We start from the raw sequence: 24538 nt of genomic DNA, 5'->3' as shown, positions 1-24538 counted from the left end.
GCAGTATTTTGTTTGTGAATGAACATTTATTCTTTTTTAAATGACTGAGAACCTCATCTGGGAAAACAGATAATAAATATAATCAGGACCCGAGAAATTGAAAGTGTGGAAAAATACACACTTTCAATTTCAATTTGACCGCCCTCATTCAGCTCAGCTTCCTTATTTGGTGAACTCTACATGAGCACAGGCACAAAGCTTGAAACCCCATCAGAAAAAAAGATAGTAAAGTTTAAAGCATTGATCTCTAGGGCGGGAGACATACTTTCCCCTGCTTAAGCAAGATATGCAAGATCGTCTTCATCTTAGTTCTTCCTTTAGTTAAGAACCGAAACATAGGAAATTCAAGATGTACAGTACATCTGTTTGTGAGGTCAAAATGTCAAAGTGTTATTGCAGGGTGACAACCGCTAGATGAAGGCGTATGTGCAGAGAAAGGTATTACTTCCCCCTTTCAGGCTTAAGCATGAGGCCTCTCATCTAAGTTTTAGCAGTGCTTTACCACATGTTAAGAACCGTGACATGACTCCCTGCCTTTGTTACTTTCTCAGCATTGTTCATAGCCTTAATTTCCTGTAAAAGCAAAGGCAAACTTTATGTACATTAAGTTTTCATGTTTGCATCCTTGTCTCTGAGGCAAGACTGGGACATGTACAGAGTTAACAGAGGCAGATAAAGTTGCTTAAATTGACAAACTGAATGAGAAATTCCTTAAAACAAGATTTTTGTTTTTTAAGATATTGATCAAACATTGATTGGTATTTCCTCATTGTTTTAATGCTATCAAACAATTATATGGTGATGGATCCGTTTAATTTTCACATGAATACATTTACATTAATAACTCACATCCACTGTACTAATATCTCAGCCACTGTATACATTAAAGTCTTTGGAGGCCAAAATTTGTCCATCCATACTCCGCACTCTTTGCTCCCTGACCAAGTAAATTGACAGTTGCAGGTGATGAGTTAAACTCTGTAATACATTAAAGCCTAATGCAGACATGTTGTAATGCATTGTCTGTACAGTTATCGTAAACTAGCGACTAATTTTCGTTATATTTTTGTTATATAATAAGTGATGTTCTTTAAGCTTGTGAGGAGGAGAAGATATTACAAACTTATGTTGTTGAAGTGTCAGTCTGAAGACTTTAGATTGTTTTGTTTTTTTTAAGAAAAGTTCCTGAAGTTTGTCAGTTGTAATTTTTTCATAATGCAACAAAAACACTGATCATTAAGTGCCACTTTATTTTATACTTCAAAGTTTATTAATGTCAATGTTTCATGTAATTGTCAAGTCAAACATTTCTTTTAATTCACATTCTCAGAAAATAATGACATTACATTGATTCCATTTGAGAGTGTTATATTACAGTACAAAAATTAACGTTGAAAAATATGAATTTTTCAAAAACAAAAGCTTGTTTTCTTGATAAGTAAACAAACCTTTCCATCAGTTCCTATATTCATTCAATCAATCAGTCAATCAATTTTCATTCAATGATGCATTTGTGTCCACATTTGACAAGTATAAACAATAAAAGATAAACGTAGCAATGGAATATATCAAAAATAAAAATAAACAAAAGAAGCAATAACAAAATTCTACAGAGTTTGAAATACAAAGTCAATACAGCAGATTCCATTGTAAAAGCTCTTCACACTCATAGTACACTCAAGGTTTTTGATGTGCCAACTGAATACAAAATACAACAAAAGTGTGACCCACTCATAAAGCTATAGCATCATGAGCGGTTAAAAGCCACTTAGCACTTTAAGGTGAGTCAATACAGACTTTTATTATTCTTACTGGCGCTGTGTGTGGTTTTGTCACAACTCAACCGGAATAACAGAAAACAGCTGTGTGGGTGTTCAGGCCTTTCAACGACAGCATGAGTAATCTAATTGTTGTGTTTGACAGGACATATGATCAAGGGGGCAGAGTTTATACCGTTGTCATTACTACAGGGACTAAAGTATGGATAGAGTTTCTCAGTGAAGGAGCAGTCAGTAAAGGTGTAGAGAAGATCTGCAGAATCTACATCGTAAAAGGAGACCAGACCCTCCTCATAATCAACAAACACTCCAACCTTCTGAGGATGCTGATTCAGAGAGAGATTAACTGAAGGGGCATCAATTGCCTCATACTCATCTCCATTTCTTAACCATACAGTCCAGAAACCATCTTCAGGACTGAGTGTGATCTTCCCCTTCCTGCCAATTGACTCTTTGGCCACTCCTACAGTCCAGTCTGTCTTCCCTTTAACCTGAACCTCAAAGTAAAATCTTCCTGATGAAAAACTCTCTTTTCCTAAGACATTAACACAACGATCAAATCTCTTAGGGCTGTCTGGGAGTTTCTTACATACATCACCACAATATACTTGTTTTTCATCATCAGTCAGGATGAGACTGGGATGTGCTGTATCAGTATCCAGAGTTACATCCACTGCAAACTGCTGGACACTCTGCAGCTCAGCTTTCTTTCTTTCATATTCTTTATTGTGTTTGACAGGAGATATGATGAGGGGGGCTGAGTTTCTACCTTTGTCATTAGTACAGGGACTAAAGTATGGGTAGAGTTTCTCAGTGAAGGAGCAGTCGGTAAAGGAGTAGAGAAGATCTGCAGAATCTACATCGTAAAAGGAGACCAGTCCCTCCTCATAATCAACAAACACCCCCACCTTCTGAGGATGCTGATTCAAAGAGAGGTCAACTGAAGGAGAAGCAACAGCTTTGTATTCATCTCCATTTCTTAAACATACAGTCCAGAATCCATCTTCAGGACTGAGTGTGATATCCCCATTCCTGTCAATCGACTCTTTGGCAACTCCTACGGTCCAGGCCCTCTTCCCTTTAACCTGAACCTCAAAGTAAAATCTTCCTGATGAAAAACTCTCTTTTCCTAAGACATTAACACAACTATCAAATCTCTTAGGGCTGTCTGGGAGGTTCTTCCTCACATCACCATGATATACTTGTTTTCCATCATTAGAAAGGATGAGAGCAGGATGTGCTGTATCAGTATCCAGAGTCACATCCACTGCAAACTGCAGGACACTGTGCAGCTCAGCTTTTTTTCTTTCATATTCTTCCTCATGATTGACCGGACAGATTATCAGAGGGACAGAGTTAGTACCACCATCATTAGTGCAGGGACTGAAGAATGGGTAGAGTTTCTCAGTGAAGGAGCAGTCAGTGAAACTGTAGAGATGATCAGCAGCTTCTACATCGTAAAAGGAGACCAGACCCTCGTCATAATTAACAAACACTCCCACCTTCTGTGGATGGTGATTGAGGGTGAGACAGACTGGGGTGTCATCATTAGCCATGTACTCATCTCCATTTCTTAACCATATAGTCCAGAAACCATCATCAGGGCCCAGTGTGATTTGTCCCCTCCTTTTGATCGACTCTTTGGCCACTCCTAAACTCCAGGAAGTCTTCCCTTTCACCTGAACCTCATAGTAAAATCTTCCTGATGAGAAACTCTGTTTTCCCAATACATTGACGCATCTCTTGAACCTTTTAGGGTTGTCAGGGAGTTTCTTCCACACATCACCAACATGAACTTGCTTCCCATCATCAGAGAGGAAGAGGGCTCGATGTGCTGTTTCAGGATCCAGAGTCACTTCCACTTCAAACTGCTGGATACTCTTCAGCTCAGCCTTCTTTCTTTCATATGCTTCATCGTGTTTGACAGGAGAAATGATGAGGGGGGCAGAATTTCTACCACCATCATTGGTACATGGTGTAAAAAATGGGAATAGTTTTTCAGTGAAGAAGCATCCAGTAAAGGAGTAGAGATGATCTGCAGAATCTACGTCATAAAAGGACACCATACCCTCGTCATAGTCCACAAACACCCCCACCTTCTGTGGATTCTGATTCAGAGAGAGACTGACTGGATTCTCATCATTAGCCTCATACTCATCTCCATTTGTCAACATTATAGTCCAGTAACCATTGTTGGGGCTTGCTGTGATATTTCCTTTCCTCTTGATCGACTCTTTGGCCACTCCCAAAGCCCAAGCAGTCTTCCCTTTAACCTGAACCTCATAGTAAAATCTTCCAGAGGAGAAACTCTGTTTTCCCAATACATTGACGCATCTCTTGAACCTTTTAGGGTTGTTTGGGAGATTCTTCCACACGTCACCATCATGAACTTGCTTCCTGTCATCAGAGAGGAAGAGGGCACAATGTGCTGTTTCAGGATCCAGAGTCACATCCACTGCAAACTGCTGGACCCACCTTAATGGTCTGGCCTTCTTTCTGTTAGATCTCTCTTTTTGAGCACCAACATGAAATGGGTTGAAGTCTAAAAAAAAGGCAAAGCACACACACACAGTCAGTCTTACAGAACAGTTGTAATGTAATATTTTAACCTGCAGACTTTTTTCACTTTAATTAACACGTTTGTTTAGGTTTATGACTTCTTTATTCAGATCTTGAAAACAAGGATTTAACCTCAATAAATCATGACTGTCACTTTTTTCTTCACTGTCACTTTTTCAAAAAAATCAAGATTAAACTCATTCAAAATGGCCTGCAATTCGTTCCAATTAATTTGAATGACTTTAACCTTTCTGCTGAGAGAAGTGCAGGAGTTGTTCTGGGTAGGTGCAGTGACAGGTAGATTCAGTGGCCTCACCTTTAAAAACAGTGCCAGCCATGAAAGCCAACTCAAGAGGATCGAGACTTTGTTCTTCAACAAAGTCGCCCAGAGCGAGAGCCAGTGGATGGGTGGTTGTTGGGGGTTCTTTAGTTTCTGTGACTGGGAGTCACAGGACAAACCATAAAGAAAGACAAATAATAATTATTTTTTGTTAACACATTTCTATTAATAGAATATTTTAATTCATAACTCGTGATAACTGATTAATGTGATACCACTGTTTTTCAGAAGTTATTCTTTTTATCTTCACCCAACGCACCTTTCGGTCTGAAGTTTTGCAAACGCTCCACCAGATCATTCCTGCTGATCTTCTGTAAAACCTTCAAGGTTACCTTCAGAGCTCCACGATCTCGATATTTATTTATCATTAGCTCCACCGTGTCCGGCCTGTCTGCGTTCTCCAGGTCAGCCAGTGGGATGCCATCGTCTCTCAGGTGAAATTTGAAATGCTTAAAATGGTCTTCATTTAAATCCAGCAGAATATTAAAGAGCTCCTCTCTAAGTGTCGCCATTATGGCTTCCTGTTGTAAATATGAGAAATTTCCCCATCAGTCTTTTGTATGTATGTATCTTAAATGAAATTCGTCTCCTGCTTGATCCAATGTTGCTTCATGTTTCTATGAATTACAGTAGGCAACATCATGTTTTCAACATAGTGCTGTTCTCTTGTATCACAGTCTGTATTTATACTGGACCAGAATAAGTTCAAATCAAACAACATACTTTATCTCACAATACCTCTACAGAAGATCATGAATGATCAGTTAATAACACTGGACTGCTGCCATGAAATTAATAATGATTAGCTACTTCACCATGGTCATTCTTAGTGCTTAAAGTCAGAGGTCAGAGGTCAGCTGCTGATCAGGAGCTGACAGATATTCAGTGTCATTCTCAATGTTAGGAGCAGAAGGACCTACCCTCCTGTATCAGCCAGTGCTGCTACAGTTGCTGGTGACACTCGTCCTATTTCCTGTGGTTGAGCTAAATGCCAAAACCTGCAAGAGAAGTGAAGTATATTGACAGTACATTGAAGATTTTATAATCAAAGACACTTCAAAATTCTTTCAATCATTTTAAAGGAAATAAAGCATAATAGCTGCTTCCTGTCTCCACCATTGCAGGAATTCACTTGGCTTCCTCGGCTGAACAGCAGTAAGAGAAGCAACTGTGGCTTCCCCTCAGAGGAAATGTCCTACAACAAGAAACTCTTTAAAGATTCCTCTATGACCCATTTTTTAAAATTAATCTACATTGTTTTTGCAATTGTATGTGCCCTTTCTCATTGCAAGGCAGGATTTATACTTTGTCTGAACTTGATGTCGGATAGTCAGAAACATTTCTGATGTAATATAGCGGATGTCTGTGTCAGCCATTTTATGAAACCGACAATCGTATAAATTTAACTTCAGATTTGACACATATGTTCACTTGGCCTCAAGGACTACCTGATTAGAATTTCGTTGTCAAAAGGTCAAGGTCACAAATTCATATATTCATATAGACTCTTTTTTAAAAACATATCATACATACCCCTCTCTCTGTCATCTGACTTTTCACTGCATTTCCTCCAGTTTGGTCGTTCAATTATAAACAATTTTGGTTTCTGATGTGGTCGGACGGTACGTCTCAAGGACTAGTTCTGTGAGACCATAAACCGGCCTTAAGACCAAGATAGGAAATCTATTTTAACCCAGTAGCTGAACATTGTGACATTATAAGGTGTAAAAACCAAACTTACCATGACTTTGCAGCAGTCTGGAAGTTTTCTGCTCTTTTACTTCCTTACCATTTGCTCACACATCAAAATTCAATTATACAAATAGATTTACATCTTAGGCAGTCATACATATAATGTGATTTAAGTAAATATTTATGTTGTACGCTTTCAAACAGTTTAAACAGATGCTGTGCTGCTCCAAGGGCCAAATCGAACATAAGATAAGACACTTTGACTTTATCAGTAACAATCCATCTGCACCCTGCTCTACACTGCAGAAGGCCAGTAGCTGATAATTAAACATTTCTAACCCCATAGAGACCCGCTGCAGATTCTTCCTGTGTTTCAGCTTCAGTTTTGTTTATGTCGGGAGCCCTTCAAAACTCTCACAATCAATTTTATTCAGCTGATTCCAGGACAGAAATAGACATGAAAAAGTTTTCTCCCCAAAATAGAAATTAGACAGCACAGACAATGATACAAGTTATACACTGTAAAAACTAGACATGTAACATCCATTCAAACAATAAACACTTTAAAAACTCACCAAATTGAATTCACCTCAGAGTTTTCAGATGTAGAAAGATGAGCAATACATTTAGATTGTTCTGTCTAACAGCTAGTGAACCATATATAAGTTATAATCCTCAGTTGGAGAGACGTGGTTACTGTCTTGACCTCGACTGTCTCTGCTAGACTTCCTGTTAAAGACATTGCAGTGAGTCTCCTCCCCAACTGAAACAATACTACCATCTGATAAACATCCCCACTTATAATTTTATGGATTTACACAGGCAGCCTCAGACCAGCACCAGAAAGTACACAAGTGTACAGAATAGAGTATGGACTGGTTATGGATATTGTAACAAAGCAAAATATGTAACAGTCAGACTTTAAAGATTGCAACTCAGCCTTTAGAAACAGGTGTAAAAGTCCTCTGTGGCTCTGGTGGAAGTTTAATAAAATCAGACTCATGACCGCTGCATTAACTGTAGAGACTTGCAGCAATAACTAATTATCTGAATTGTCATGTTGCTGGAGGACAAACTCAAAACTAGTTTTAATAATAAATGATGACAAAGTGATAAGGAATATGTATGTATGTAGGGAAATCAACCAGTTCTTTACCTTGATGATAAATATATCCAATCATATTTTAAAAACAAGGTCAATTTCTGAATGTCAGATGTTCAAAATATTCTCCAGTGATTATTAATACAACAAATATATGTTAACAGGTATAACCTTCTGATGGTACCATCTCTTTACATATTTACATATTGATTATTTTTATTAATAGGCAAAGACTGGAAATCTGAGTTTAAATTGTCTTCAGACAAAAACAAAAAGTAGTCTCTGCAGCTTTACTTTATCTACCTCTTTTCAATAGTTTGTTGTTTCTGCTTTGTTTAATCTAGTCAATATGTCAATATTTAACATTTATTACAATGAAAGGACAGACTCTATAAACCTCATATCTGGCAATAAATGATATATGATTGTGATTGAAAACGAAACTAAGCTGTTATGTATTAACTGTGATGTTACAAAGAGCCAAACTTTTATAATATGTATGACACCACTACATGTATTTTTTACATTGTCTCGTTCTTTAACACAACATGCCTGCCACATAATTTTCAGCAAACGATAACAACCCTCAACAAGTCCTGCATTATCATTCTGATTCTTCACTCTAACACTTTGTTAATGAATGACTTCCATCTATGCTTTTTCCCGGGGCAAAGTCTGTATATCAATAAAATATACTAACTAAAGCTTGAAAAACTGCCACTTCTCATCATTAGTTTTGTACAGATGGCCGCCCTCACTCTCTGTCATTCAGCTCAGCTTCCTCATTTGGTGAACTCTACATGAGCACAGGCACAAAGCTTCAGACCCCGTCAGGAAAAAAGATAAGTTTAAAGCATTGATCTCTAGGGTGGGAGAAGTACTTTCCCCTGCTTAAGCAAGATCTTTCTTCCTTCCTTCCTTCATCTTAGTTTTTCCCATAGTTAAGAAGCGAAACATCAGAGTCAATTTAACATGTACATCTGTTTGTAAGGTCAAAATGTCAAAGTGTTTTTGCAGGGTGACAACCGCAAGATGGAGGCTTATGTGCAGAGAAAGGTATTACTTCCCCCTTTCAGGCTTAAGCATGAGGCCTCTCATGTAAATTTTAGCAGTGCTTTACCACATGTTAAGAACCGTCACATGACTCCCTGCCTTTGTAACTTTCTCAGCATTGTTCATAGCCTGCATTTCCTGTAAAAGCAAAGGCAAACTTTATGTCCATTAAGTTTTCATGTTTGCATCCTTGTCTCTGAGGCAAGACTGGGACATGTACAGAGTTAACAGAGGCAGATAAAGTTGCTTAAATTGACAAACTGAATGAGAAATTCCTCAAAACAAGATTTTTGTTTTTGAAGACATTGTCAAACATTGATTGGTATCTCCTCACATTGTTTTAATGATATCAAACAATTCTTTGGAGATGGATGCAGTTAATTTTCACATTAATAACGTTCACATCCACTGTACTAATATCTCAGCCACTGTATACATAAAAGTGTTTGGAGGCCAAAATTTGTCCATCCATACTCCACACTCTTTGCTCCCTGACCAAGTAAATTGACATTTACAGGTGATGTGTTAAACTCTGTGATACATTAAAGCCTAATGCAGACATGTTGTAATGCACTCATTGTCTCTACAGTTATCCTAAACTAGCGACTCATTTCCGTTATATTTTTGTTATATAATAAGTGATGTTCTTTAAGCTTGTGAGGAGGAGAAGATATTACAGACTTATGTTGTTGAAGTGTCAGTCTGAAGAGTTAAGATTGTTTTGTTTGGAAGAAAAGTTCCTGAAGTTTGTCAGTTGTAATTTTTTCATAATGCAACAAAAACACTGATCATTAAGTGCCACTTTATTTTATACTTCAAAGTTTATTAATGACAATGTTTCATGTAAGTCAAATGTCAAGTCAAACATTTCCTTTAATTTTTCCATTTGAGAGCATTAGATTACAATACAAAAATTAACCTTGAAAAATATGAATTTTTCCAAAACAAAAGCTTGTTTTCTTGATAAGTAAACAAACCTTTCCATCAGTTCATATATTCATTCAATCAATCAGTCAATCAATTTTCATTCAATATTCATTTGTGTCCACATTTGACAAGTATAAACAATAAAAGATAAACGTAGCAATGAAACATATCAAAAATAAAAATAAACAAATGAAGCAATAACAAAATTCTGTAGAGTTTGAAATACAAAGTCAGTACAGCAGGTTCCATTGTAAAAGCTCTTCACACTCATTGTACACTCAGAGTTTTTGATGTGCCAACTGAATACAAAATACAAACCAAAGTGTGACCCACTCATAAAGCTATAGCACCATGAGCAGTTAAAAACCACTTAGTACTTTAAGGTGAGTCAATACAGACTTTTATTATTCTTACTGGCACTGTGTGTTAGGTTTTGTCACAACTCAACCGGAATAATACAAAACAGCTCTGTGGGTGTTGAGGCCTATAAAGGACAGCAGGAGTAATCTAATTGTTGCAATTGACAGGAGATATGATCAAGGGGGCAGAGTTTCTACCGTTGTCATTACTACAGGGACTAAAGTATGGGTAGAGTTTCTCAGTAAAGGAGCAGTCAGTAAAGGCGTAGAGAAGATCTGCAGTTTCTGCATCATAAAAGCAAACAAGACCATCTTCATAATTCACAAACACCCCCACCTTCTGAGGACGATGATTCAGAGAGAGATTAACTGAAGGGGAATCAATTGCCTCATACTCATCTCCATTTCTTAACCATACAGTCCAGAATCCATCTTCAGGACTAAGTGTGATCTTTCCCTTCCTGTCAATTGACTCTTTGGCCACTCCTACAGTCCAGTCTGTCTTCCCTTTAACCTGTACCTCAAAGTAAAATCTTCCTGATGAAAAACTCTGCTTTCCTAAGACATTAACACAACGATCAAATCTCTTAGGGCTGTCTGGGAGGTTCTTCCTCACATCAACATCATGTACTTGTTTTCCATCATCAGACAGGATGAGACTGGGATGTGCTGTATCAGTATCCAGAGTCACATCCACTGCAAACTGCTGGACACTCTGCAGCTCAGCTTTCTTTCTTTGATATACTTCATCATGTTTGACAGGAGAAATGATGAGGGGGGCAGAGTTTCTACCTTTGTCATTAGTGCAGGGACTGAAGAATGGGTAGAGTTTCTCAGTGAAGGAGCAGTCAGTGAAGGTGTAAAGAAGATCTGCAGCTTCTACATCGTAAAAGGAGACCTGTCCCTCATCATAATCAACAAACACCCCAACCTTCTGAGGACGCTGATTCAAAGAGAGATTAACTGAAGGAGAAGCAATCGCCTTGTACTCATCTCCATTTCTTAACCCTACAGTCCAGAATCCGTATTTTGGACCCAGTGTGATATCCCCATTCCTGTCAATTGACTCTTTGGCCACTCCTACAGTCCAGGTTGTCTTCCCTTTAACCTGAACCTCAAAGTAAAATCTTCCTGATGAAAAACTCTCTTTTCCTAAGACATTAACACAACTGTTGAATCTCTCACGGCTGTCTGGGAGATTCTTCCTCACATCACCATGATGTACTTGTTTTCCATCGTCAGACAGGATGAGACTGGGATGTGCTGTATCAGTATCCAGAGTCACATCCACTGCAAACTGCAGGACACTCTGCAGCTCAGCCTTCTTTCTTTCATATTCTTCATTGTGTTTGACAGGACATATGATCAAGGGGGCTGAGTTTCTACCTTTGTCATTAGTGCAGGGACTAAAGAATGGGTATAGTTTCTCAGTGAAGGAGCAGCCAGTGAAGGTGTAAAGAAGATCAGCAGCTTCTACATCGTAAAAGGAGACCAGACCCTCGTCATAATCAACAAACACTCCTACCCTCTCTGGATTAGACTTCAAAGAGAGATGAGCTACTAAGTCATCAATAGCTTTGTATTCATCTCCATCATTCAAATCCATGGTCCAGAAACCATTTTCAGGATTGAGTGTGATCATTCCCCTCCTTTTGATAGACTCTTTGGCCACTCCCACAGTCCACGCAGTCTTCTCTTTAACCTGAACCTCAAAGTAAAATCTTCCTGATGAAAAACTCTGCTTTCCTAAGACATTAACACAATTATTGAATCTCTCACGGCTGTCTGGGAGTTTCTTACATACATCACCACAACGTACTTGTTTTCCATCATCAGAAAGGATGAGAGCAGGATGTGCTGTATCAGTATCCAGAGTCACCTCCACTGCAAACTGCTGGACACTCTGCAGCTCAGCCTTCTTTCTTTGATATGCTTCATTGTGTTTGACAGGAGAAATGATGAGGGGGGCAGAGTTTCTACCTTTGTCATTAGTGCAGGGACTAAAGAATGGGTAGAGTTTCTCAGTGAAGGAGCAGTCAGTGAAAGTGTAGAGATGATCAGCAGCTTCTACATCGTAAAAGGAGACCAGACCCTCCTCATAATCAACAAACACTCCTACCCTCTCTGGATTAGACTTCAAAGAGAGATGAGCTACTAGGTCATCAATAGCTTTGTATTCATCTCCATCACTCAAATCCATGGTCCAGAAACCATTTTCAGGACTGAGTGTGATCATTCCCCTCCTTTTGATAGACTCTTTGGCCACTCCCACAGTCCAGGCCCTCTTCCCTTTCACCTGAACCTCAAAGTAAAATCTTTCAGAGGAGAAACTCTGCTTTCCTAAAACATTTACACATCTGTAAAATCTCTCAGGGGTGTTTGGTAGTTTCTTCCTGACATCACCATGATGTACTTGTTTCCCATCATCAGACACGATAAGATTGGGGTGTGCTGTATCGTGATCCAGAGTCACTTCCACTGCAAACTGCTGGACCCACCTTAATGGTCTGGCCTTCTTTCTGTTAGATCTTTCTGTGTGAGCACCAACATGCAATGGGTTGAAGTCTAAAAAAAGGCAAAGCACACATACACAGTCAGTCTTACAGAACAGTTGTTGTAATGTAATATTTTAACCTGCAGACTTTTTTCACTTTAATTAACAGGTTTGTTTAGGTTTATGACTTCTTTATTCAGATCTTGAAAACAAGGATTTAACCTCAATAAATCATGAGCTCTTTTGTCACTTTTTTCTTCACTGTCACTGTTTCAAAAAATCAAGATTAAACTCATTCAAAATGGCCTGCAATTTGTTCCAATTAATTTGAATGACTTTAACCTTTCTGCTGAGAGAAGTGCAGGAGTTGTTCTGGGTCAGTGCAATGACAGGGGTAGATTCAGTGGCCTCACCTTTAAAAACAGTGCCAGCCATGAAAGCCAACTCAAAAGGATCGAGACTTTGTTCTTCAACAAAGTCGCCCAGAGCGAGAGCCAGTGGATGGGTGGTTGTTGAGGGTTCTTTAGTTTCTGTGACTGGGAGTCACAGGACAAACCATAAAGAAAGACAAATAATTATTATTTTTTGTTAACACATTTCTATTAATAGAATATTTTAATTCATAACTCGTGATAACTGAGATGAATGTGATACCACTGTTTTTCAGAAGTTATTCTTTTTATCTTCACCCAACGCACCTTTCGGTCTGAAGTTTTGCAAACGCTCCACCAGATCATTCCTGCTGATCTTCTGTAAAACCTTCAAGGTTACCTTCAGAGCTCCACGATCTCGATATTTATTTATCATTAGGTCCACCGTGTCCGGCCTGTCTGCATTGTCCAGGTCAGCCAGTGGGATGCTTGTAAAGCCTTCCAGGATGCCATCGTCTCTCAGGTAAAATTTGAAATGCTTAAACTGTTTCTCATTTAAATCCCGCAGAATATTCAAGAGCTCCTCTCTAAGTGTCGCCATTATGGCTTCCTGCTGTAAATACGAGAAATTTTCCCATCAGACTTTTGGATATGTGCATCTTAAATGCAATTTGTCTCCTGCTTGATCCAATGTTGCTTCAAGTTCAAATCCAACTATATACTTTATCTCACATACCTCTACAGAAGATCATGAATGATCAGTTAATAACACTGGACTACTGCCATGAAATTAATTATGATTAGCTACTTCACCATGGTCATTCCTAGTGCTTAAACTCAGAGGTCAGAGGTCAGCTGCTGATCAGGAGCTGACAGATATTCAGTGTCATTCTCAATGTTAGGAACAGAAGGACCTACCCTCCTTTATCAGCCAGTGCTGCTACAGTTGTTGGTGACACTCGTCCTATTTCCTGTGGTTGAGCTTGATGCTAAAACCTGCAAGAGAAGTGAAGTATATTGACAGTATTTTGAAGATTTTATAATCAAAGACACTTCAAAATTCTTTCAATCATTTTAAAGGAAATACAGCTTAATAGCTGCTTCCTGTCTAATTGCAGGAGTTCACTTGGCTTCCTCGGCTGAACAGCAGTAAGAGAAGCAACTGTGGCTTCCCCTCAGAGGAAATGTCCCAGAACAAGATACTGTTTAAAGATTTCTCTATGACCCACTTTTTAAATTGATTTACATTGTTGTTGGAATTGTATGTGCCCTTTCTCATTGCAAGGCAGGATTTATACTTTTATCTGATGTAATATAGCAGATGTCTATGTCAGCCATTTTATGTAACTGATAATCGTATAAATTTAACTTCAGATTTGACACATATGTTCACTTGGCCTCAAGGACTACCTGATTAGAATTTCGTTGTCAAAGGTCAAGGTCACAAATTAATATATTTATATATACTCTTTTTTAAAAACATATCACACATACCCCTCTCTCTGTCATCTGACTCTTCACTTCATTTCCTCCAGTTTGGCCGTTCAATTATAAACACTTCTGATTTCTGACGTGGTCGGAAAGCACGTCTCAAGGACTAGTTCTGTGAGACCATAAACCGGCCTTAAGACCAAGATAGGAATTCTATTTTAACTCAGTAGCTGAACATTGTGACATTATAAGGTGTAAAAATCAAACTTACCTGAGTTTTCTAGCTAGCCAACTAAAAGAGAGGCCTTAAAAACCAGAGGAGAAATCATAACTTCATTCACTCTCTCACTGTTAAAACCACATACAGTTCCTGGTAGAAGCAGTCTGGAAGTTTTCTGCTCTTTTACTTCCTTACCCTTTGTTCACACATCAAGATTCAATTATACAAATATATACATATAGTCAGTCATACATATAATGTGATTTAAGTAAATATTTACGCTGTGCTGCTCCAAGGGCCAAGTTGAAAGTAAGATGAGACACTTTGACTTTATCAGTAACAATCCATCTGCACCCTGCTCTACGCTGCAGAAGGCCAGTAGCTGATAATTAAACATTTCTAACCCCGTAGAGACCCGCTGCAGATTCTTCCTGTGTTTCAGCTTCAGTTTTGTTTATGTCGGGAGCCCTTCAAAACTCTCACAGTAGTACAGTGTTACCAATTTAGTTCAGTTGATTCCAGGACAGGAAATAAACATGAAAAAGTTTTCTCCCCAAAATAGAAATTAGACAGCAGAGACAATGATACAAGTTATACACCGAAAAACTAGACATGTAACATCCATTCAAACAATAAACACTTTAAAAACTCACCAAATTGAATTCACCACAGAGTCTTTCAGATGTAGAAAGATGAGCAATACATTTAGATTGTTCTGTCTAACAGCTAGTGAACCATATATAAGTTATAATCCTCGGTTGGAGAGACGTGGTTACTGTCCTGGCCTCGACTGTCTCTGCTAGACTTCCTGTTAAAGACATTGCAGTGAGTCTCCTCCCCAACTGAAACAATACTACCATCTGATAAACATCCCCACTTATCATTTTATGGATTTACACAGGCAGCCTCAGACCAGCACCAGAAAGTACACAAGTGTACAGAATAGAGTATGGACTGGTTATGGATATTGTAACAAAGCAAAATATGTAACAGTCAGACTTTAAGGATTGCAACTCAGCCTTTAGAAACAGGTGTAAAAGTCTTCTGTGGCTCTGGTGGAAGTTTAATAAAATCGGACTCATGACCGCTGCATTAACTGTAGAGACTTGCAGCAATAACTAATTATCTGAATTGTCACGTTTCAGGGGGACAAACTCAAAACTAGTTTTAATAATAAATGATGACAAAGTGATAAGGAATATGTATGTATGTAGGGAAATCAACCAGTTCTTTACCTTGATGATAAATATATCCAATCATATTTTAAAAACAAGGTCAATTTCTGAATGTCAGATGTTCAAAATATTCTCCAGTGATTTTTAATACAACAAATATATGTTAACAGGTATAACCTTCTGATGGTACCATTTATTGACATATTTACTAATTGTATATTCTTATTCATAGGCAAAAACTGGAAATCTGACTTAAAATTGTCTTCAGACAATGGCAATAAATGTATAATATGTATGAAACCACTACATGTGTAATTTAAAACTTCAGATGTTGCTGTCTCCCACAAACTCCCATAAAAGCATAAATCACACATTTGTGTTGTGTAGTGCAACCAACAGAAGTCCATCATTCATTTATATTGGTCACTTTCTCAAACCAGCTCTTGCAAGTGGTCAGAAATATGTGTACTTTCTTTGGATAGCCATTTTTTATGACATTTATGATATTCTGTAATACCAGGGTTACTGGCTTTACAGAATCAAATCTCTGCAGTAAGACATCAGGAGATGCTTTACACCCGTTTTCTCTTTCTGCTGTAGAGGGAAACACATCAGAACATTCATAAATAAATGACAACACAAAGTAAAGAGGAATATGTATATATTTATGTATTCAGGGATTTTTTATTTAACCAGTCCCGTATCTTTATAGCTATACATTATGTCATAGTGGCGTCCATACAAAAGATTCTGGAAATAGTGTAGTGCTCCTATTGGTTGGCTCCCCATTGTTCCCTGCGGTGCCTATTAGGGTAAAGGCCCCACTGTGGCTGACGCCTGGTCTCAGAGATATTCCTTAAGGTCCAGGATCCTTGTTGCTATAAGGTGGCTGGTACCTGGCCTTTAATGATCCCCGGTTTCAGTTTCATGTAAATCTCAGTTAATGTTTTCTTCAACATAAGCTAACTTGGAAAGCCAACAGACAAAAACAAGTCAGGGATTTGCACACTGTTCATTTAGTGTGTGTTACACATCAACCATTATTCTTTGCCAGATACAACCACCTCTACAGACATGAGTGGTAGAATATACATATGCACAAACCAAGTCCCATCTCAGGAGATGGAACTGGAGCACGTGGCAGGAATCAGAGCAAGGCAGCACACACATTTGTTTCTCCATGTCATTAAACAGGAAATGGCACCATCTACTGGCAAAACATGGTACTACAACCAAACACCATTACATTATTTTTCAAATCATGTCCCTCATTGCTTACACTATTCAAAAGCTTTTTGTCTTGCTGTTTACAAACATTACTGATGAAAGCAAACCTTTCCATCAGTTCCTGTCTTCTTTCATTCATTCATTCAATCAATCAATCTTCATTCAATATGCATTTGTGTCTGAATTTGACAAGTATAAACAGTATAAGAAAAAAAAAACTCAATCAGTTTGAGTATAGCTACTGCGATTTTGTGTCTATCTTGGCAGATGGGGAAACATTTAGAGATTTACATTTTAAGCATATTAGACTGTTTGGGGAAAGTGATGTTTTACAATGGTGATTGTTGCAATGGAATATATCAAAAATAAAAATAAACAAAGGAAGTAATAAAAAAATTCAGCAGAATTTGAAATAAACAGTCATTACAGCAGATTCCATTTTAAAAGCTCTTCACATTCATGGTACAATCTAAAGAGATTTTAATGTGTTAACTGAGTACAAGATACAAACAAGAGTGTGACCCACTTATCAAACCATAGCACCATGAGTGATTAAGCACCACTTGGTACTTTGAGGTGAGATGATATAAACCTTTATTATTCTTACTTGTGCTGTGTTAGGTTTTCATCACAACTCAACCAGAATAACAGAACAGCTCTGTGGGTGTAGAGGCCTTTAAACAGCAGGAATAATGTAATCACTCTGACTGACAGGACATATGATCAAGGGGGCAGAGTTTCTACAACTGCCATTAATACAGGGACTAAAGAATGGGTAGAGTTTCTCAGTGAAGGTGTAAAAATGAAAATGGAGGTTGGTGTCAGACACAAACACCTTGACACACTCTGTTTCTGCTTCATGTTAACTTCAGCTCACTTGACATGTATGGATCGAGCTTACACAGAGCATTGATCAGAGCTGAACTGGCTTTTGATCCTTTTTTTAGCACGATGTTGATTACCTCTCGAGCTTTGTCAGCCCTGGTTGGGTTCGCAAGAGCTGCTTCACTTTCATTATCAGTTATCACCTCACACTCCAGGAGTTTATCCAGCAGCTGCCTAAGAACAGGTTCAGTGACTCTATTGATGAACTCACTCCGAACAGAATTCAGCTTTTTCTCTGCTGAGACACTTTGAGTCTTGGAGTCTGGACCAGGACCTGAAAGATGAACAAGAAACATACTTGTGTTCAATAAGCACCTCTGTACAGGTCAAGCAAATGAAATCACCAATATTCAATGTTGCTGATCTGAGAATTGATTCTTATATACACAGCTAATGAAATGTTGAGGTCACCAGTCCACAGTGATCACACCAAGTCGACCGTCACTCTGTAAATTCCATCAAACACAATTTCTGAGTATTTTCCGTGTCAACTCTGATCTCATGAGACCAGCAACCACACTGGGACAGTGACATGTAACCGTCTGACAGGCTGTTAAGTTACAACTACATAAATTAGATGTGGAGAAAGTGAAGCATCAGTGAACTATCTGGAGAAGTGACTGTCACAACAGGGAAGGAACTGGAGGACTTTCTGAAAGACTGACCACAGAAACCTGATCCTGGTTCTCCATTATATGAGGCTGCAACTGTAGCAAAGCGCTTCATCAACCCCTTTAAACCCCTTTAACCCGCAATTTTTTTCACTTTAATTAAATATTTGTTTAGGTTTATGACTGCTTCATTCAGATCTTGAAAACAATGATTTAACCTCAATAAATCATAAGCTCTGTCATGGGAGCTGTCACTTTTTCAAAAAATCAAGATTGAACAAATTTGAAATTACTTGTAATTTATTCGAATTAATTCAAATGCTTTTAACCTCTCTGCTGAGAGAAGTGCAGGAGCTTGTCTGGTCTCATAAAAGGAGACCAGACCCACCTCATAATCAACAAACACTCCAACCTTCTGAGGCTGGCGATTGAGTGGGAGAGGAACTGGATAGTCATCAATAGCTTTGTATTCACCTCCATTTTCCAACGTTTCCATGTCACCATCATGAACTTGCTTCCTGTCATCAGAGGGGATGAGAGCAGGATGTGCTGTTTCAGGATCCAGAGTCACTTCCACTGCAAACTGTTGGACACTCTGCAGCTCAGCCTTCTTTCTTTCATATTCTTCTTTTAGAATACCAAAGTCATGTGTCTTGTGGTTCAGTGTTTCATTGACAGGACATATGATTAAGGGGGCAGAGTTTCTACCATTGTCATTAGTACAGGGACTAAAGCATGGATAGAGTTTCTCAGTGAAGGAGCAGTCAGTAAAGGAGTAGAGAAGATCTGCAGCTTCTGGGTCGTAAAAGGAGACCAGTCCCTCCTCATAATCAACAAATACCCCAACCTTCCGAGGACGCTGATTCAGAGAGAGACGGACTGGATGGTCATCATTAGCCATGTACTCATCTCCATTCCTTAACCATACAGTCCAGAAACCATCTTCAGGACTGAGTGTGATCTTTCCCTTCCTGTCAGTTGACTCTTTGGCCACTCCTACAGTCCAGGCCCTCTTCCCTTTAACCTGAACCTCAAAGTAAAATCTTCCTGATGAAAAACTCTGCTTTCCTAAGACATTAACACAACTGTTGAATCTCTTAGGGCTGTCTGGGAGATTCTTCCTCACATCACCATGATGTACTTGTTTTCCATCATTAGAAAGGATGAGATTGGGATGTGCTGTATCAGTGTCCAGAGTCACTTCCACTTCAAACTGCTGGACACTCTGCAGCTCAGCCTTCTTTCTTTCATATGCTTCATCGTGTTTGACAGGAGTTATGATGAGGGGGGCAGAATTTCTACCACCATCATTGGTACATGGTGTAAAAAATGGGAATAGTTTTTCAGTGAAGAAGCATCCAGTAAAGGAGTAGAGATGATCTGCAGAATCTACGTCATAAAAGGAGACCATACCCTCGTCATAGTCCACAAACACCCCCACCTTCTGTGGATTCTGATTCAGAGAGAGACTGACTGGATTCTCATCATTAGCCTCATAGTCATCTCCATTCCTCAACATTATAGTCCAGTAACCATTATTGGGGCTTGCTGTGATATTTCCTTTCCTCTTGATCGACTCTTTGGCCACTCCCAAAGCCCAAGCAGTCTTCCCTTTAACCTGAACCTCATAGTAAAATCTTCCAGAGGAGAAACTCTGCTTTCCTAAAACATTTACACATCTGTAAAATCTCTCAGGGGTGTCTGGTAGTTTCTTCCTGAAATCACCATGTTTTACTTGTTTCCCATCATCAGACACGATAAGATTGGGGTGTGCTGTATCGTGATCCAGAGTCACTTCCACTGCAAACTGCTGGACCCACCTTAGTGGTCTGGCCTTCTTTCTGTTAGATCTTTCTGTGTGAGCACCAACATGAAATGGGTTGAAGTCTAAAAAAAGGCAAGGCACACATACACAGTCAGTCTTACAGAACAGTTGTAATGTAATATTTTAACCTGCAGACTTTTTTCACTTTAATTAACACGTTAGTTTAGGTTTATGACTTCTTTATTCAGATCTTGAAAACAAGGATTTAACCTCAATAAATCATGACTGTCACTTTTTTCTTCGCTGTCACTTTTTCAAAAAAAAATCAAGATTAAACTCATTCAAAATGGCCTGCAATTTGTTCCAATTAATTTGAATGACTTTAACCTTTCTGCTGAGAGAAGTGCAGGAGTTGTTCTGGGTAGGTGCAGTGACAGGTAGATTCAGTGGCCTCACCTTTAAAAACAGTGCCAGCCATGAAAGCCAACTCAAGAGGATCGAGACTTTGTTCTTCAACAAAGTCGCCCAGAGCGAGAGCCAGTGGATGGGTGGTTGCTGGGGGTTCTTTAGTTTCTGTGACTGGGAGTCACAGGACGAACCATAAAGAAAGACAAATAATAATTATTTTTTGTTAACACATTTCTATTAATAGAATATTTTAATTCATAACTCGTGATAACTGATTAATGTGATACCACTGTTTTTCAGAAGTTATTCTTTTTATCTTCACCCAACGCACCTTTCGGTCTGAAGTTTTGCAAACGCTCCACCAGATCATTCCTGCTGATCTTCTGTAAAACCTTCAAGGTTACCTTCAGAGCTCCACGATCTCGATATTTATTTATCATTAGGTCCACCGTGTCCGGCCTGTCTGCATTGTCCAGGTCAGCCAGTGGGATTCTTGTAAAGCCTTCCAGGATGCCATCGTCTCTCAGGTAAAATTTGAAATGCTTAAACTGTTTCTCATTTAAATCCCGCAGAATATTCAAGAGCTCCTCTCTAAGTGTCGCCATTATGGCTTCCTGCTGTAAATACGAGAAATTTTCCCATCAGACTTTTGGATATGTGCATCTTAAATGCAATTTGTCTCCTGCTTGATCCAATGTTGTTTCCGGTCTTTATGAATTACAGTAGGCAACATCATGTTTTCAACATAGTGCTGTTCTCTTACTTACTGTTCTCTTGTATCACAGTCTGTATTTATACTGGAACAGAATAAGTTCAAATCTAATAACATACTTTATCTCACATACCTCTACAGAAGATGATGAATGATCAGTTAATAACACTGGACTACTGCCATGAAAGTAATAATGATTAGCTACTTCACCATGGTCATTCTTAGTGCTTAAAGTCAGAGATCAGAGGTCAGCTGCTGATCAGGAGCTGACAGATATTCAGTGTAACTCTCAATGTAAGGAACAGAAGGACCTACCCTCCTGTATCAGCCAGTGCTGCTACAGCTGTGGGTGACACTGTGGTTGAGCTAGATGCCAAAACCTGCAAGAGAAGTGAAGTATATTGACAGTATATTGAAGATTTTATAATCAGAGACACTTCAAAATGCTTTCAAACATTTTAACAGAAATACAGCTTAATAGCTGCTTCCTGTCTAATTGCAGGAATTCACTTGGCTTCCTCGGCTGAACAGCAGTAAGAGAAGCAACTGTGGCTTCCCCTCAGAGGAAATGTCCCAGAGATACTGTTTAAAGATTCTTCTATGACCCATTTTTTAAATAAAATCTTTCTGATGTAATATAGCGGATGCCTGTGTCAGCCATTTTATGAAACGGACAATCGTATAAATTTGAGTTCAGATTTGACACATATGTTCACTTGGCCTCAAGGACTACCTGATTAGAATTTAGTTGTCAAAGGTCAAGGTCACAAATTCATATATGCTTTCTAATTATGGCGTAATATAGGTCAATTTTCTAAAAGGATTATATGAAAGGACATTTTCCATCCAAATGGTCAAAGGTCAACTTCACTGTGACATCATCATGTTCCACAAAAACATTTACTCAGTGTTTTATCTCCATTTCTTGCAACTTACCTGTTTGGCAGAGGCATGCGAATGTAAGGCAGTAGTTCTAGTTTAAATTTCTAACACAACTTTATGTGACACTATTAATGTCTTTCAGGAATTTCCTCTCTGTCATCTGACTTATCACTTCATTTCCTCCAGTTTGGCCGTTCAATCATAAACACATTTGGTTTCTGACGTGGTCGGAAAGCACGTCTCAAGGACTAGTTCTGTGAGAACATAAACCGGCCTTAAGACCAAGATAGGAAATGTATTTTAACCCAGTAGCTGAACATTGTGACACTATAAGGTGTAAGAATCAAACTTACCTGAGTTTGGTAGCTAGCCAACTAAAAGAGAGGCCTTAAACACCTGAGGAGAAATCATAACCTTATTCACCCTCATGGTTAAAACCACATACAGTTCCTGGTAGAAGCAGTCTGGAAGTTTTCTGCTCTTTTACTTCCTTACCCTTTGTTCACACATCAAGATTCAATTATACAGATAGATTTACATCTTAGGCAGTCATACATATAATGTGATTTAAGTAAATATTTACGCTGTGCTGCTCCAAGGGCCAAGTTGAAAGTAAGATAAGACACTTTGACTTTATCAGTAACAATCCATCTGCACCCTGCTCTACGCTGCAGAAGGCCAGTAGCTGATAATTAAACATTTGTAACCCGTAGAGACCCGCTGCAGATTCTTCCTGTGTTTCAGCTTCAGTTTTGTTTATGTCGGGAGCCCTTCAAAACTCTCACAGTAGTACAGTGTTGCCAATTTAGTTCAGTTGATTCCAGGACAGGAAATAAACATGAAAAAGTTTTCTCCCCAAAATAGAAATTAGACAGCAGAGACAATGATACAAGTTATACACCGAAAAACTAGACATGTAACATCCATTCAAACAATAAACACTTTAAAAACTCACCAAATTGAATTCACCACAGAGTCTTTCAGATGTAGAAAGATGAGCAATACATTTAGATTGTTCTGTCTAACAGCTAGTGAACCATATATAAGTTATAATCCTCGGTTGGAGAGACGTGGTTACTGTCCTGGCCTCGACTGTCTCTGCTAGACTTCCTGTTAAAGATGTTGCAGTGAGTCTCCTCCCCAACTGAAACAATACTACCATCTGATAAACATACTCACTTATCCTTTTATGGATTTACACAGGCAGCCTCAGACCAGCACCAGAAAGTACACAAGTGTACAGAATAGAGTATGGACTGGTTATGGATATTGTAACAAAGCAAAATATGTAACAGTCAGACTTTAAGGATTGCAACTCAGCCTTTAGAAACAGGTGTAAAAGTCTTCTGTGGCTCTGGTGGAAGTTTAATAAAATCGGACTCATGACCGCTGCATTAACTGTAGAGACTTGCAGCACTAACTAATTATCTGAATTGTCACGTTTCAGGGGGACAAACTCAAAACTAGTTTTAATAATAAATGATGACAAAGTGATAAGGAATATGTATGTATGTAGGGAAATCAACCAGTTCTTTACCTTGATGATAAATATATCCAATCATATTTTAATTTAAAAACAAGGTCAATTTCTGAATGTCAGATGTTCAAACTATTCTCCAGTGATTATTAATACAACAAATATATGTTAGCAGGTATAACCTTCTGATGGTACCATCTCTTTACATATTTACATATTGAATATTTTTATTAATAGGCAAAGACTGGAAATCTGACTTTAAATTGTCTTCAGACAAAAACAAAAAGTAGTGTCTGCAGCTTTACTTTATCTAACTCTTTTCAATAGTTTGTTGTTTCTGCTTTGTTTAATCTAGTCAATATGTCAATATTTAACATTTATTACAATGAAAGGACAGACTCTATAAACCTCATATCTGGCAATAAGTGATTTATGATTGTGATTGTAAAACAAAACTGTAAGCTGTTATGTATTAACTGTGACGCTACAAAGAGCCAAACTTTTATAATATGTATGACACCACTACATGTATTTTTTACATTGTCTCGTTCTTTAACACAACATGCCTGCCACATAATTTTCAGCAAACGATAACAACCCTCAACAAGTCCTGCATTATCATTCTGATTCTTCACTCTAACACTTTGTTAATGAATGACATCCATCTATGCTTTTCCTGATTCAAAGTCTTTATATCAACAAAATAGTGTGTTTATGACTAATCCTTGACCTACGTGCTGTTGTTAAAAACCCAAATGTTTCATCCTTGAACACAACATACCTGCCGCATAATTTCCAGACAGGGAACAATGCCTAATAATTGGGCTAAGAAGTGGTAGTTCTACTTCTTAGATAGTCTTTTTACATTTTATGTAATGTAAGCTCTTTGTGATTTGCCTACTGTTGCATTATAATGGCATCTAAGAGTCCAGCCTTATTATTGGGGCCCTTCAGTCTGTCCAACACTTTGTTAATATATGACATCCATCTTTACTTTATCCTGGGACCAGTGCTGTACAGCGTTAAGACTGGAAATATGGAAACAGCTAGTCTGATTCTGTTTAACCAGC

General features: G+C 38.4%; 2 protein-coding genes across 3 annotated transcripts; both read right to left on the bottom strand.

Moving 5' to 3' along the window:
- Window positions 1–1158: 1158 nt before the first annotated feature.
- On the bottom strand, window positions 1159–7085 carry LOC130163855 (uncharacterized). The gene is made up of 5 exons (XM_056368286.1): window positions 6945–7085; window positions 5598–5675; window positions 4937–5198; window positions 4654–4776; window positions 1159–4320 (listed from the first exon to the last, which is right to left on the bottom strand). The coding sequence occupies exons 3-5, from the start codon at window positions 5187–5189 to the stop codon at window positions 1904–1906; spliced, it is 2793 nt and encodes a 930-aa protein (XP_056224261.1). The 5' UTR covers window positions 5190–5198; window positions 5598–5675; window positions 6945–7085; the 3' UTR covers window positions 1159–1903.
- Window positions 7086–9246: 2161 nt separating this feature from the next.
- On the bottom strand, window positions 9247–15158 carry LOC130163178 (uncharacterized). 2 transcript variants are annotated; one of them, XM_056367103.1, is made up of 5 exons: window positions 14980–15158; window positions 13594–13671; window positions 13003–13285; window positions 12718–12840; window positions 9247–12375 (listed from the first exon to the last, which is right to left on the bottom strand). In XM_056367103.1, exons 3-5 carry the CDS (start codon window positions 13274–13276, stop codon window positions 9959–9961), a joined length of 2814 nt encoding a protein of 937 aa, XP_056223078.1. In that variant the 5' UTR covers window positions 13277–13285; window positions 13594–13671; window positions 14980–15158; the 3' UTR covers window positions 9247–9958. The 2 variants fall into 2 exon arrangements, with proteins under 2 accessions (XP_056223078.1, XP_056223077.1); XM_056367102.1 differs by having other exon boundaries at window positions 9248–12375; window positions 13003–13288.
- Between the last annotated feature and the right edge of the window lie 9380 nt (window positions 15159–24538).

This window comes from Seriola aureovittata, chromosome 22 (assembly GCF_021018895.1).
Source record: "Seriola aureovittata isolate HTS-2021-v1 ecotype China chromosome 22, ASM2101889v1, whole genome shotgun sequence".
Classification (NCBI taxonomy): Eukaryota; Metazoa; Chordata; class Actinopteri; order Carangiformes; family Carangidae; genus Seriola; species Seriola aureovittata.
This window is presented reverse-complemented; position numbering and strand designations above follow the sequence as displayed.

What these genes read in the sequence shown, in the direction of transcription:
- LOC130163855 (XM_056368286.1), bottom strand. Translation starts at nt 5,189, where the DNA reads ATGGCGACACTTAGAGAGGAGCTCTTTAATATTCTGCTGGATTTAAAT. An exon ending in GCAAAACTTCAGACCGAAAG is followed by an intron (nt 4,777 to 4,936) that starts GTGCGTTGGGTG and finishes TGTGACTCCCAG; the next exon opens with TCACAGAAACTAAAGAACCC. An exon ending in GGCTGGCACTGTTTTTAAAG is followed by an intron (nt 4,321 to 4,653) that starts GTGAGGCCACTG and finishes CCTTTTTTTTAG; the next exon opens with ACTTCAACCCATTTCATGTT.
- LOC130163178 (XM_056367103.1), bottom strand. Translation starts at nt 13,276, where the DNA reads ATGGCGACACTTAGAGAGGAGCTCTTGAATATTCTGCGGGATTTAAAT. An exon ending in GCAAAACTTCAGACCGAAAG is followed by an intron (nt 12,841 to 13,002) that starts GTGCGTTGGGTG and finishes TGTGACTCCCAG; the next exon opens with TCACAGAAACTAAAGAACCC. An exon ending in GGCTGGCACTGTTTTTAAAG is followed by an intron (nt 12,376 to 12,717) that starts GTGAGGCCACTG and finishes GCCTTTTTTTAG; the next exon opens with ACTTCAACCCATTGCATGTT.